Below are 15,414 nucleotides of genomic sequence, written 5' to 3' on the forward strand. Positions count from 1 at the left end.
ACAAATCTGTTAAAAATATTAAAAATAAAACACTGAAATAAGTACATTGCATAAGTATTCATACCCTTAACTCAGTACATAGTTGAAGCACCTTTACAGCCTCTAGTCTTTTTGGGTATGATGTGACAAGCTTACCCCAGAAAAGGGTATGAATACTTATGCAACGGCATCTTTTCAGTTTTAATTTTTAATAAATTTGCACAAATGTTAAAAACCTATTTTTGTGAAAGCCTCCTTTAGCGATCCGATGTGTTTTTGTAAGAAAACTATCCATATTTAAAACATAAGAATCACTTTAATCTAGCTTGCTGCTTTGGGAAGGGTGTGGCAGGACTGAAACGCCCAATGCAGTGAGACTGCTAACCAATCACAACACATTTGGTTTTTCGGAAAGTGGACCTTCATCAAATCCGGAACTAATCGAGCCGTTTGTGCCAGGTTGGGGAGAAAGCCATTGTAATAATGTAAATTATGTGAAAAAGTATGCGTTTTTCGAACCACCAGGCATGTTAGCATGTTCTAGTGCACCCCCAAAACAAAATAAAGACTTTGTAAAAGAGCATAATAGGAGCCCTTTAAGTAGTCCTTGAGCAGATGCATTTATTCACGCGCCGTGTTCAAAGGTTACGTTGTGTTCATCAGCAGTGAACAGTCTGAGTCTGAGTTGTTCTCACAGGTCAGAAATAGATCTTTGATTATTCCGTCCATAATAATCTAATGTTGATTTGGTGATTAAGAGAAATGAGTTGATGTTGTCAGACATCCAGGCTGGGCCTTTCTTAGCCTGTTAGCACGGCTGTGCCCTTCCATAATCACATCTGGCTCTGATGTCCCACACTTGACCTTGCATTAGGTGCTCCTCACTCCCGTCACAAGTGCTGCTGTTCACACCTCTGATATTATATCGACCTACATCAGCTCCAGAATAATGTGTCTGGTGGCATCCTAATGGAAATTAGAATTAAATAATGCAGAGTATGTTATGAATATATATATATATTTTTTCTCTGGAAGGGAGCAGCCACTGTTCAGCATGAAGGCGCACGTCTTCCAAATTGACCCGGCCACTAAACGAAATTGGATTCCGGCCAGCAAACACGCCATCACCGTCTCCTTCTTCTTTGATGCCGGCAGGAGCGTGTATCGCATTATCAGCGTAGGGGGCACTAAGGTGAGAGACCTTGTTTACAGCTCGTCCTGTAGACTCTTTGTTAATGCGGTTTTATTAATCAAAACATGCTGTAATCTGATGTTATTAAAAGGTGGTTTTTTGTGTTTCGCTCTAACGCAGGCGATTATAAACAGCACCATTACGCCTAATATGAGCTTCACGAAAACCTCACAGAAGTTTGGCCAGTGGGCGGACAGCAGGGCCAACACGGTGTATGGCCTTGGGTTTGCCACAGAGCAGCAGCTTCAGCAGGTAAATGCATATTGTAGTAAAAATTGTCATCATTTACTCACCCTCATGTTGTTCCTAAGTTCTATGTGTTTTTCTGTTATACTCAAAAGAATTATGAAGAATGTTGGTAACCAAACACTTGAATTTGCCATTGACTTCCATAGTATGGAAGAAAATGCTGCGAAAGTCAGTGGCTACTGTCAACTGTTTGTTTACCCACACTGTTCAAAATATCATCTTTGGTGTTCAGAGGAAGAAAGAAATTCAATACTCACAGCAGCACCATATCGGTTTATGTATTGGCATTAGCAATGTCCTGTACTTGCTTTGCAGCAGCAGCAATCAACAACAACAGCAATAACTAATAGCAGCAGCAATGGCAGATCTATTCCGCCAAGACCAGATACGATAACAGTATCATATCCGTTACCATGCTAAAATCTTCCAAGAGTTGTCATGACAGAAATTTGTTAAAATGATTTGATGAAGTTACTATGAAGGTTTTAATTATGTCTCTTTAATGATCTGTGCAGTTCTCAGAGCAGTTTAAAGAGTTTAAGGAAGCTGCAAGGCTCGTCCGGGACAAATCACAGGAGAAGTTTGAGCTGTTGAGTCCTGGCCTAAACCTCTCCTCTCCACAGGTAAACACAGGTTCATCTCTAACCTATTAAAAGTGACTGAAAGCAACGTGCTAGCATAATGTAATGAATACAATTTAGACATGCAACAACTCATGTCATACTTGATTCAGATAACATGCCAGAGCATTTCATTCCATCGCTATTAACACGCTAACAATAGCGCAGAGGATCGTCTGGTCTCTAGTGATGTGATACCTAACACATGGTACAGTGCACTCATTTTAACAGCAGTCCCGCAAGAGACGTGTTTCACTGTGTTTATTGTTTTTCTGAATTCTTGGGAAGTGTGTGAGTCACAAAGCATGTCCTCACATGCCAGGAGGTGACACAGAGACACTGGTTGTAGGTTGTAGAGTTACGTAACTTGGTCACCCGGGGAATTCAAAAGCCTTGTTCGTTTTACTTTACAGTTGGCTGACCTTTCTCATTCAGCATTTGTGACGTGCTCATCCCTTAATGATCATGCCCATTATAGCGGCCTGAGACACAATTACACATCAGATTAGGTCATTGTTTTATATAATACGTATTCTTTGATTAGACCGCTTATTCCTGTTTGACTTGTTTGCCATTAGCTGTGCAGTATTTTATTTTTTTTGGCAAAAACATATCTAGGTGATATTTCATCTCCAAATCAATAGAAATAAATGATAAATTATATTATGTTTAAATTTTCTATATTTATGCTGATTTAAATGGAAAAGAATTTTATTAACCTTTAAATGCATACCTCAGGTCTTTAGCGACCCGGGATGTCATTCACTACCCTCTCCCTCCTTCATTTTTTCAAGTTTGACATCAACTTTCTTAGTATTCATCAATCTATTAAAGGAACACTCCACTTTTTTTTGGAAATAGGCTCATTCTCCAACTCCCCCCGAGTTAATAAGTTGATTTTTACCGTTTTGAAATCCATTCAGCCGTTCTCCTGTTCTGGCGATATCACTTTTAGCATAGCTTAGCATAGATCATTGAATCCTATTAGACCTATAGCATCGCGTTCAAAAATGACCAACAAGTTTCGGTATTTGTCCTATTTAAAACTTGACTCTTCTGTAGTTATATCGTGTAGTAAGACCGGTGGAAATGCAAAGCTTTAATTTTCTAGGCTGATAAGATTAGGAACTACACTTCCATTCCGGCGTAATAGTCAAGGAAGTTTGCTGCTGTTTGCTTAGTACACGATATAACTACAGAAGAGTCAAGTTTTAAATACAACTAATATGGAAACTCGTTGGTCATTTTTGAACGCGATGCTATTGGTCTAATAGGATTCAATGACCTGTGCTAAGCTATGCTAAAAGTGATATTGCCAGAACAGGAGAACGGCTGAATGGATTTCAAAACGATAAAAATCAACTTATAAACTCGGGGGGAGTTGGAGAATGAGCCTATTTCCAGAGAAAGTGTAAGTATATTTCTCGTGTGCAAAAATATATAAATATCTGATGACTTAAGATGTGCAATTCACCTTTATTCCTTGAGGTAGCACTGTTTAATAGACAATAATGACGTGATGCTTTACTCATAACTATTGCAGGCATAAAATGAAAGAATGTCATAAATATAAAATATGCAAAAAATATAATTGTCACTGTTTTTTGATGGTGGATGTGATGAATAAGCTGCCAGCGATTAAAATATTGACTTTAAAGTCATCGAAAATGATAGTTTTGAGATTATGATTGAGAATACGAGCCAGATGCTGAATGTCCTGTGGAAGTGCGTTCTGAGGATGACAGCTATTTTAAAATAATCTGCTCAAATTGAACCCTTCTAAGTTTCAGAAGATATCGAAATATGCTTTATTTTATTCTTCTGTAATTGTCCTTAAAACACAAAGAGTTTTTTTGCTATTGCAGAAGTTAGAGATCCATTCGTGCTGGATATACAGTGGTATGCGAAAGTTTGGGAATCCCTTGTAGAATCTGTGAAAATGTGAATAATTTTAACAAAATAAGAGAGATCACACAAAATGCATGTTATTTTTTATTTAGTACTGTCCTGAGTAAGATATTTTACATCAAAGATGTTTACATATAGTCCACAATACAAAATAATAGCTGAAATTTTTAAAATAACCCCCTGCAAAAGTTTGAGATACCTTAGTTTTTATTACTGTGTGTGGTTACCTGGATGATCTACGATTGTTTTTTTTTTTTTGTAATGGTTGTTCACGAGTCTCTTGTTTGTTCTGAACAGTTAAACTGAGCACTGTTCTTCAGAAAAAATCCTTCAGGTCCTGCAGATTCTTCATTTTGGACAACTGAGGGACTCAAACACAACTATTAAAAAAGGTTCAAACACTCACTGTTGCTCCAGAAGGAAACACGATGCATTAAGATACGAGGGGTGAAAACTTTTTGAATTTGAAGATCAAGGTAAATTGTACTTAATTTGTCTTCTGGGAAACATGCAAGTATCTTCTGTTGCTAACGAAAGGCAGTACTAAATGGAAAAAAAATGATATTTCAGCAAAAGAAGAAAAATTTGGACATCTTCATTTTGTTCCAAAAGTTTACACCCCCCGGCTCTTAATGCATTGTGTTTCCTTCTGGAGCATCAGTGAATGTTTGAACTAGGGGTGGGCATAGATACATTTTTTTAATCTAGATTAAATCTTGGAATTAATCTAGATTAAAATGGATAATTTGAATTCTGCTGAAGGCATTCAGAATATGTGTGCTACCCAAATAATGACTAAAAGTAAGTCTTCGAGAACGGGCCAGGTGGCGCATTAAACCAGGCGCTCATCTCCTGTTTCCAAAAAGCATCACAAACTGCTTGACAATTGCATTTACAACATAATTACCTATACAAACTTGTGTAACCAAGTACTTCTGCGCAAAAGGCTGCATGACGTGCGCGTTGCCGTTAAATACACAGAGACGCGCACGGGCATGGATTTCTGCGTGCATAGTCTTCCATTAAACTGCGTTGCTTTTAGAAGCGTCAATTCAGTTGTTGCATATAGTTTAATGTCTTTATTTCGGGATTATCAAAGTAAATTATAACTCAAATTTGAGATTGTACTGGGGCACAGCAGATTTTCACTTGGGCACGTGCCCCAGTAAAAAGGGTCTAGCAACGCACCTGCCCTGAAGCGGCTTTATAGCTGCATCCATGTTTGCACGTCTCATTTGATGTGGTAATTTCACAGAAGTTGAAGACTCGTTCTCGCCCCCTACAGTGCAATTTCGACTAGGTATACGTCATCCGCGCTAAAATATCAAGGTGAAAGTCATCATATCTTGCGTAGTTTAGACCCAGCTCCCAACCCAACTTTGAGAATAGATTAACGGCGATATTTTTTTTTATCGCCCGATAAGAGTCTCACGTTAACGCCGATAACGGCCCACCACTAGTTTGAACCTTTTTTAATAGTTGTGTTTGAGTCCCTCAGTTGTCCTGAGTGTGAAAAGATGGATCTCAAAATCATACAGTCACTGCTGGAAAGGGTTCAAATATGCAAAAGATGCTGGAAAATGAAGAATCTGCAGGACCTGAAGGATTTTTTCTGAAGAACAGTGCTCAGTTTAAAGGTCCCATATTGTACACATTTCTGGAGGTTTATTTTAGTTGTTGATGACCTTAAGAATATATATCTGCGGTATAAGTGCCAAAGTCCATCTCAATATATTTTTACAGCTCCTTTTTTAGGAGCTCTGTCAAGAACAGGTCGATTTTGGCCCATCTAATTAATATTCATGAGCCTCTCTTCTGATTGTCCTGTTGTTTTCTGAGTGACGCACATCCAAGCCAACCACAAGTGACTATGGTCATGTATGCTGTAGCCTAGCCCAGAGCCTAGCCTGCTGTGGCTTGGTGATACTCAACAGGATATTTCAGAATGATCATTAATGTTTTTTTCTTTTTCAAACACTGAATGCAGTAAGCTACGTAACTGTTGCTTTAGTAAAGCCCCTTTCACAATGTGCGCTGATTCCGGAAAATTACGGGAACGAGCGCTGTGTGAACAAAAGCCAGAACCAAATGCCATTTTAATAATTTCAGCTATTATTTTGTATTGTGGACTATATGTAAACATCTTTGATGTAAAATATCTTACTCGGGACAGTACTAAATAATGCATTTTGTATGATCTCTCTTATTTTGTTAAAATTATTCACATTTTCACAGATTCTACAAGGGATTCCCAAACTTTCGCACACCACTGTATAGGTCCGGGTTGTTAAAGACCCGAATATGTAATAGTGATTGGCGAAACATTCATTGATTTAAGGGTTAAAGTGCCCCATTACACTCTTAAAAATAAAGGTTCTTCCCGTTGCCATAGAAGTACCTTTTTTGTCTAAATGGTTCCATAAAGAACCTTTAACATCTGAAGAACCTTTCTGTTTCACAAAAGGTTCTTTGTGGCGAAAGAAGGTTCTGCAGATTATAAAAAGGTAAGAAAGAGATGGTTCTTTAAAGAACCTTTGACTGAATGGTTCTTTGTGGAACCAAAAATGGTTCTTCTATGGCATCGCTGTAAAGAACCTATTAAAGCACCTTTATTTTTAAGAGTGTATGCCCCTTCGAATATTGTGCTTCATGCAGTGTGTAATGTAGCGTTATGTGAAAGTAAATGATCTGCAAAGTTGTAAAGCTGAAAGTGCACAATGAATAAAGTTATTTACATCACGGGGTAACACATTTGCAGATTTCCCACCTATTTTTTACGTTGGCCGGCCGAGAGCATGTAATTTCACTGATGACTGCTTTTCTAATCTCGGGGAGTTCAATGCGGGAAATACAAAACGCTTGCTCTTGAAAGATGGCTCAGTACCCAGTTTATTTGGACCAGCTGGCTCCACTGAATCTCAAACTGTAATTATGATAAATAATAGATGTTTCTATCAAGCGTTATGGAAATGGGTGTATCGTTTCTGACAGACGCTGTATGTAGTAGACCAATCACAACAGACTGGGCCATTTGACCAATCAGAGCAGAGTAGGCTCACGGAAAGTCGGAGTTTAAAGGAGAAGTTTACTTCCAAAACAAAAATGTACAGACAATTTACTCACTCCCTTGTCATCCAAGATGTTCATGTCTTTCTTTCTTCAGTCTTAAAGAAATTATGCTTTTGAGCAAAACATTTCAGGATTTCTCTCCATATAGTGGACTTTTGAACTTCCAAAATGCAGCTTCAAAGGGCTCTTAAGAAGGGTCTTATCTTATCTTATCGAAACAATGTTTTTTTTTTTTTTTTTTAATTACAGTTTATGTACTTTTTAGAAGCTCCGCTTCTGCACTTGCAACCGTGAGTGTAGTCAGGTCTCCCCTCACAAATAGGGGTTACGTTTGAGACCTCCACTCTTAACAGCTGATGGATTGAGCATTGTCAGGTTTCCTCTCATTTAGAGAGTCTTCTATGAAGCCTCCGTTCTCCAGAAGCTTCGCTTCTTACTTACAAACGTGAGTGTAGTCAGGTCTCCCCTCAAAAGGGTTTATGTTTGAGACCTCCACTCTTAAGAGCTGATGGATTGAGCGTTGTCAGGTTCCCTCTCATTCAGAGAGTTTTCTTGAAGCCTCCGTTCTCCGAAAAGCTCCATTTCCAGGCTCCGCTGCCGCCTGATATGATCTAGGGTGTTTCCCTCGCTATGCTCTGGGCACCTTTTCAAGTCCACAGTAGTGGCGAGTGCTCACAGGAAGCTCTGAGCACTCCCTAAAGTCCATGTAGGGTGGTAAGTGCACACACACGAGTCTTTGGGCACTTTCAGGAATCCACCTGAAATGGTAAAGATCCCCCTCTAAAGAGTAGGGCTCTTTTCCAAAAACCTGTAAGGTATGGGTTACGCAGTATTTCTCCGTTCCCATTCTAGAGTTGGTTCTAAAAACCCCTGGGTTTTTCCAACTCCACTCCAGACAGCACTGTTTTTTAGGACTGAGTGTCGCTAGGCTTCCTCTCACTTGAGAGTCTTCCTGCAGAAGCCTCCACTCTCCTGAAACTCCACTTAGGTGGTTCTATTGCTTAGGCTCTTGGAGCCTCATGAATCACCTCCAGTGTTGAGTGTAGATAGGTCTCTGACCTCCACTCCCAGAGTTCCCCGCAAGCACAGAGTGTTGCTAGGCTTCCTCTCATCTAGAGGATCTTTCTGAGCCTCCGCTCTTCAGAACCCCCGCTCAGTATGAAGGCTTAATGGCAAGCTTCACTACTTTCTGTAGCGGTGAGTGTAGTTAGGCCTACTCTCGCTTAGAAGTATCAGGCCTCCACTCCTAGGAGTTCCGTGCTTGGGTAGCCGAGCTAGCTGTGACGTCGGCCCAAGCGATTTCTCGCTGGTAGTGGGGAGTGATGTTCCCTCTTGACTCCTCAATCAGTCAGGTGTTCACTTACTCCTCAGCATGGCAGCGTTGGTATTAACGTTCCCGTAGTGTCCTGAGCCAGGACGCAGCGTAGAGTTCCCTCCGGAAGGGAACGTCTAGGTTACGTATGTAACCCCTGTTCCCTGAGGACAGGGAATGAGACGCTGCGTCTCGTAGCCATGCTTCGGGTCCCACTTACGTCTCCGTCAGACAAAAAGATGGTTGATGTATTCACAAGCGCCCTTTTATACTGGTAGGCGCCTTGTGTAATCCGGTTCAAGACAGTTAGGGTATGTCGAAAAACGTCTAGGTTACGTATTTAACCCCTGTTCCCTGAGGACAGGGAACGAGACGCTGCGTCCTGGTTCAGGACACTATGGGAACTGCCTTCAGCGTGACCGGTTCTGAAGCTCTAGTAAAACAACGACAATACCACATTTCAGTCGGAACATAGATTGTTTTCACACCCTGCTAGTGGTGCGATATAAAGCTTTTTATGAACGCTTTTAGCACGGGCGACCGTGGAAAATCCACTGTGTACAGAAGCAAAGTTAGCCAAACATAGATGAATCTAACCTGTTCAGGAGAAAATTAGCAACGTTGGCATCTATCTTCAAATTCTTCTCCGTTTTCAGCCGTCTCTATCTTTCAAAGGCATCTCCTATACAAATCCTTGTTTTGTTTCGGACTTTGTCACAACGTATTTCGGATTCATAACGAGGTTTCGTAACGTTATACATGTTTTTTCCGACACGTTCGTATAGCTGCAGCTGTAAAGCCCGGCTCACACTACAAGAGTTTTAGCCCGATTTTGCCCCGATTTTCCCCTCCCGAGAATCGGAGCAAAAATCTTGTCAAGCACCTCGATCGGCCCCGATGTTCGGCGCAGATTATCTGGTAATGTGAGGCGTTCAAAGATCAAATCGGCTGCCCCGATTTATATCAAACATGTTTGGTATTTAAGATTTAAAATCTGGATGATGACGGCTTTGTGCTTAAATCAGTATAGGCTACTTTCACAACAGCCAATGTGCGACAGCAAAACAGCTGCTGTATGGGTCGTTGGATAGTGGAGATGGAGGAAACTGCTGCTTCAGTTTTTGTAGTAACACTGTCTGTCTGTATAATGTGTCGAAAACGTACCACATATGTAAGGAGAAAGAGGAGCTCTGCTGAGGTGAAATCGTATCAGTTTTGAATAGGGCTGTGACGGTGGCAGATTTTTACCAAGTGGCGCGGTGTTTTAGAAATATAAATTATAACGTGTGTGTTTATAGGCCTATATATAAATAAAATACATATGTATATAATTTTGGAACACAAAATAAATGAGGATCAAACATTATTAACAAAAGTGCATGTTTATTTTAGCACTTCAGTCAGTGAACAAGCAGACAAAAAATGCAAAAATAAATCTAAGAAAAATATATATTTAAATAAGAAAGTAGCCTAAATAACAATGTTAAATAGGCTATTAAACAAACATTCGTTGCAAAAACGTCTCATCAGCACTACTGGGCCGAGTCCGACTGGAACCTGTCTTTTTTCTCTTTCTCTTCCCCATTACACAGCTGCTGTTTTTAATGGCAAAGTGATTACATTTATTTTCGTTTCTTTCGTCTATGAAGTTAATTTAGAGATATTTTTGGAACACTTTCTGTTTGTTAAATTGAATTTTTTTTTTTTTTAAAGTAACAACCAATTGCGACCAGCGGCAGACAGATCAATTTAGCCTTCTCAAGTCATCACAATTTAAATTAAAATCCATAGATAAAAAAAAACTTAAAGCATATCACAATATTAGTTTAATCGTTCAACCTAAATAAATGTGTGCTATTAGACGCATATCCAGTCGTTTGCGCAGAGTGAAAGCTGGAGCTGGCTTTGCCGGACATGGCGCTGGGGCAATGTGAAACTTTGAAATGTTTTTCTAAAAAACATAATTTCTTTGACAGAAGAAAGAAAGACATGAGTATGTGAGTAAATTATCTGACATTCAAGATGTTCATATCTATCTTTCTTCAGTTGAAAAGAAATTAAGTTTAAAGAAAACATTCCAGGATTTTCTCCATATAGTGGACTTCAGTGGGGGCCAGTGGGTTGAAGGTCCAAACTGCAGTTTCAATGCAGCTTCAAAGGGCTCTAAATGATCCCAGTCGAGGAGTGAGGTTCTTATCTAGCTAAAAGATCTGTCATTTTCTTAAAAAAAAAAGACTCTTATTCCTTGGCTGGGATCGTGTGGAGCTCTTTAGCTGCATTGAAACTGCATTTTGAACCTTCAACCAAATGATACCCATTGAAGTCCACTATATGGAGAAAAATCCTGGAATGTTTTTCTCAAAAACCTTCATTTCTTTTCAACTGTAGAAAGAAAGACACAAACATTTTGGATGATATGGGGGGTGAATAAATTATCAGGAAATTTTAATTCTGCAAGTGAACTAATCCTTTAATAGTATTGTAATAGGCCTTATGTGCTGTGTGTCCATATACAGTAGTGGTTTAATAGCCATGACAGGCTTTTCATCCCATGAGCTCTTTGCGTTCAAACGTGCCTCTCTAGAGCGAAAAAACAGGCCACAGACTGAGAGCTATTCATTATTTAATCAAACCTGAGTGTTCAGAGTTCAAAACAGCAACAGTGTGCACTGAATAATGCTGCCCTTATTAATTAATAAAGTGTTTTTGGGGTCTTTTCTAGAATCTGGGGTTGATGGGGAAGAATGGAAGTGTATAAATAAGTCAAACAGAGAGATGTGCTCTTTGATCACTGAGTCTATATGTGCATCTGCTTCTTCTAAGAGCTTTCTGGCCGAATTCAGTGTTAATTTTATATAACGGCTATTTAAATATCGTAACATCAGTGAATGTCTCTTAAACGTCAAATGTTTTTAGTCGGTTTGTTTTGTCAGTTTTGAATCTTTTGCAAGAAAGTGTGTGTACTTGCTTGTACTTGCAACACTTGCCACGCTGATGTTTTTGGTCAAACTCTTAATGTATGAGTGACAGTAACAGTAACTAGATTTAAAAAAAAAAAAAAAAGTTTCTCAAGACAAACTTTAAGTTGGCTTGAAAAAGCCTGATCAGAAAGTGTTAAGTTTTAAAAAAGTTTTAGAAATTGTATTACTTTTATGGTTTTCAGTCTGAAAGAGATAGTTTTAAAGTCCCCTTGAAATCAAAATTAAAGTTTTTTGGCTTTTAGTATGAATATATTATCCTTAAGATTATCTATAAGCTATGTATGTTTCTATCATGTAACTAGCGTGTAACTAGCATGATTACAATGTCGCTAACATGATGTTAGCATTACTATCATGATTAACAAGTTACTAGCACGATAAACATGTTGTTAACATGTTTCTAGCCTGATTAGCATGTTGTTAGCATGATTACCATGTTGTTAAGATGTTTCTAACCTAATAAGCATGTTGTTAGCATGTTTCTAGCATAATTAGCAAGTTATTTGCCTGTTACTAGCGCGATTAGGGTGTCGTTAGCTAGCTTCTAGCATGTTTCTAACAAGATTAGCCTGTTACTAGCATGTTGCTGGAATGATTAGAATGTCAGTAGCATGATGTTAACATTAGTAACCAGTTGTTAGCATGATTAGCAAGGTACAAGCATGTTTTTAACATGTTTCTAACGTGATTCGCTGGTTACTAGCGTGTAACTAGCATGATTAGAATGAAGCTAGCATGATGTTAACATTACTATCATGATTAACAAGTTATTAGAATCATTAATATGTTGTTAACATGTTTCTAGCCTGATTATCATGTTGTTAGCATGTTGTTAACATGTTCCCAACCTAATTAACATGTTCCCAACCTGTTAGCCTGTTTCTAGCATGCTTAGCATGTTGTTAGCATGTTTCTAACATGGTTATCATCTTGTTAGCATGTTTCTAATGTGATTAGCATGTTACTAGCGTGTAGCTAGCATGATTAGAATGTTGCTAGCATGATGTTAGCATTACTATCATGATTAGCAAGTTACTAGCATAATTAGCATGATTAGTTAATAGATTTTTAACATGTTTCTAACCTAATAAGCATGTTGTTAGCCTGTTTCTAGCATGATTGGGAAGTTATTAGCACAATTAGCATGTCATTAGCATGTTTCTAGCATGTTTCCAACATGATTGGCCTGTTACTAGCATGTTGTTAAAATGATTAGAATGTCACTAGCATTATGTTAGCATTAGTAGCCTGTTGTTAGCATAATGAGCAAGTTACAAGCATGTTTCTAACATGATTGGCATGTTGCTAGTGTGTAACTAGCATGATTAGAATGTTGCTAGCATGATGTTAGCATTACTATCATGATTAACAAGTTACTAGCACGATAAACATGTTGTGAACGTGTTTCTAAGCCTGATTATGTTGTTAACATGTTCCTAACCTAATTAGCATGTTGTTAGCATGTTTCTAGCATGATTAGCAAATTATTAGCATGTTACTAGCATGATTAGCAAGTTACTAGCATGTTTCTAGCATGATTAGCATGTTGTTAGCATAGGGCTGGGCGATTTCGATTTTTTTCGATTAATTCGAATTTAAGTTTTAAGACGATTTAATTTTTTATTAAATCGAGGTATCGCGATTTTTTTTAAAATTAAAATATTAGATACATTGTAATTGCACCAATGGCAATAATTAAGAGGCAATATTGTCCGCCCACATGATGGCGCGCCTAATTAACCACTGTATTCAGAACGGAAAACAAATAACGCGTTCTGGTAAAATAACACGAGTCACTAAGGGGACATGATTAGCTGTTAACAAGTTAGCCTGTTACATTACAGTACATACAATTTTACTTACCACATAAACAGAGTAGAGAGATGATTGAAGACAATGGCGAATTATTTGCATATCAGGACTCTAGAGTGCGACCTAATTTCTCAATGGTGCGACCCACCGTTCAAGGGCAAAAAGAAACTACTACATACGACTATGAAAAATATTTAGGAGCACCATGTGCGACTGACCCGACCAGCATATTTGTATTTGCGCTGAGTGGAGCTTCAAAGGTTTCTATGTGTTTTGCACGTTGACTTATGTATCTCAAGTGTAGAGAGAGTGTAAATAAGAGACTGAATGGGCAGCAGCTTTGTTTATTATAATAGAGCTTTGTGAGATTGCGAACTAAGATGAGTGACAGCTTTTAATCATTTTTAAGGGAGTTTGTAAACGAGATATTGATTTATTATAACAGTTAAATAAACAAGAAGTTATTATTAAGTGACTTACATTGTCTGACTATAACATTATTGCCTGATTTTGCTCTGTTTCGTCGTCAAAAGTAGTCTGAAACAAGTCACAGCTGAGCCGCTGCGCATCTCCACTCAAACACAGCGGTGTTTTGTTTATGAATGAACGTGCGTTTTTAAACGAATCTAGTGAAATGATTCAATTTCCCGTTCATAAAGAGTCACTTGCTTTATTCTTGAATGAACCATCCGTTCGAACGAATCAAATGAATGAAATGATTCAGTAATTAAATCAGTGTCTTACCACCACCTGCTGGCAGATCGTTTCAGTTATTTAAATCATTTAATATTTCTGTGTTCAAAATTGTATATTTTTGTATACGATATAAGTGCAAGAGAAAAGCATGGAAATATATATTTTCCTCCCGTCTCATATTTATTTGTCTTACAAACATTTACTGTGTCTGGTATGATAAGAATGGGGCCTGGTGGAAAGCGATCACTGATGCAGTTGCAATGTATACTGCAAAATATATGGTGCCCATATATATTGTGGAAAAGCTGGGGTTTCTTTACATGCTAAAAGCAGTAGAGAGGAAAAAAATCGATTTAAATCGTTAATCGGATTTTTTGTGAAAAAATCGGGGATTTTATTTTTAGGCCATATCGCCCAGCCCTATGTTAGCATGTTTCTAGCCTGATTAGCATGTCACTAACATGATTCTAGTGGCATAGATAGATTAGACATATTAGATGAGATTAAATGTATTAGAAATATAACATAGAAGGGAAGCTTGTATGAGTCTCAATGGATTCTGGGAGTTTTGACAGTTGGAGTTTGAATAGTTTTGGCTCATTTGAACATTTCATCAATGCAAGTCTATGGGATTTTTCCCATTTTTAATCATTTTTAAGTCTCAGAAGAATAATAATAACTGTAAGTTGAAATAGTTTTCTCAAGCCAACTTAATTAATGAAATGCTTGTATCTTCTTTCTTTTCATGTGTGTTCTGTGGCGATGGGTCTGTCTCTCACAGCTGTCTCAGGTAAGCTGTCAAACTACCATCTGTGTCTGTTTCCACGTACAATCACACACCTGTGTCTCCTGTGCAGCTGACAGCATTCGCTATTGTCAGTGAGTTACTCAAACCCCTCAGGAAGCCCTGGATATGAAACAACTGTCATGCAGGATGACATATTCCTGCTTTTGTCCCAGTTTGTACAGAAGCCATTTTTAAGACCTTGTGGACTCAGAATTGGGAAATTTGTGTTTTCTTTGGGCATCTATATGCAAGTGTACCAATACATTATCAAGAAAATTAAAAGGACAAAAATTACACATCTAGGACATTTTCTTTTTCTTGGGAAAATATATAAAGATTTATTTAAATACAACTCAAACTCAGTGCCATATTAAAAATTGTGTCCAATCAAACGCTGTCAGAATAAATCAGTAAAGTTGCTCCCACTCAGGGTTGTTATTCATTTTGTTAACAAAGCTGAAATAAAATAATAATATTGGATGAAAATTTAAAACTTAAAACATTAAAGGTACTAATACTGAGTCTTAAATAAAAAGCTTGACAAGACATGACAAAATGACTTAAATTCAAATTTAAAAATAAAAAACTATAAAATATTATAATATATTGATAAACTATACAATGTAGAAATATATATAAAAATGAAAAACTGAAAATATAAAAGTATCAAATTAATTATACTGAAAATACACTCTTCCCACTAATACCTCCATCTAACTAAACAGAAAATAAAAAAGTATTTAAAATAAAATAAAATAAAATATAACCAGCCCACCAGCTGAAATAAAATGGTAATATTAGATGAAAAT

General features: G+C 37.9%; 1 protein-coding gene across 1 annotated transcript in view; it reads left to right on the forward strand.

Moving 5' to 3' along the window:
* homer3b (homer scaffold protein 3b) overlaps positions 1 to 15,414 on the forward strand; it is a 42,907-nt gene that overhangs the window by 5,814 nt on the left and 21,679 nt on the right. The window contains exons 2-5 of the mRNA XM_073825801.1: positions 1,015 to 1,171; positions 1,292 to 1,423; positions 1,936 to 2,043; positions 14,600 to 14,608. Coding sequence (XP_073681902.1) covers positions 1,015 to 1,171; positions 1,292 to 1,423; positions 1,936 to 2,043; positions 14,600 to 14,608 — 406 coding nt within the window. The remainder of the gene's footprint in view (positions 1 to 1,014; positions 1,172 to 1,291; positions 1,424 to 1,935; positions 2,044 to 14,599; positions 14,609 to 15,414) is intronic.

Source organism: Garra rufa, chromosome 20 (genome assembly GCF_049309525.1).
Source record: "Garra rufa chromosome 20, GarRuf1.0, whole genome shotgun sequence".
NCBI lineage: Eukaryota > Metazoa > Chordata > Actinopteri > Cypriniformes > Cyprinidae > Garra > Garra rufa.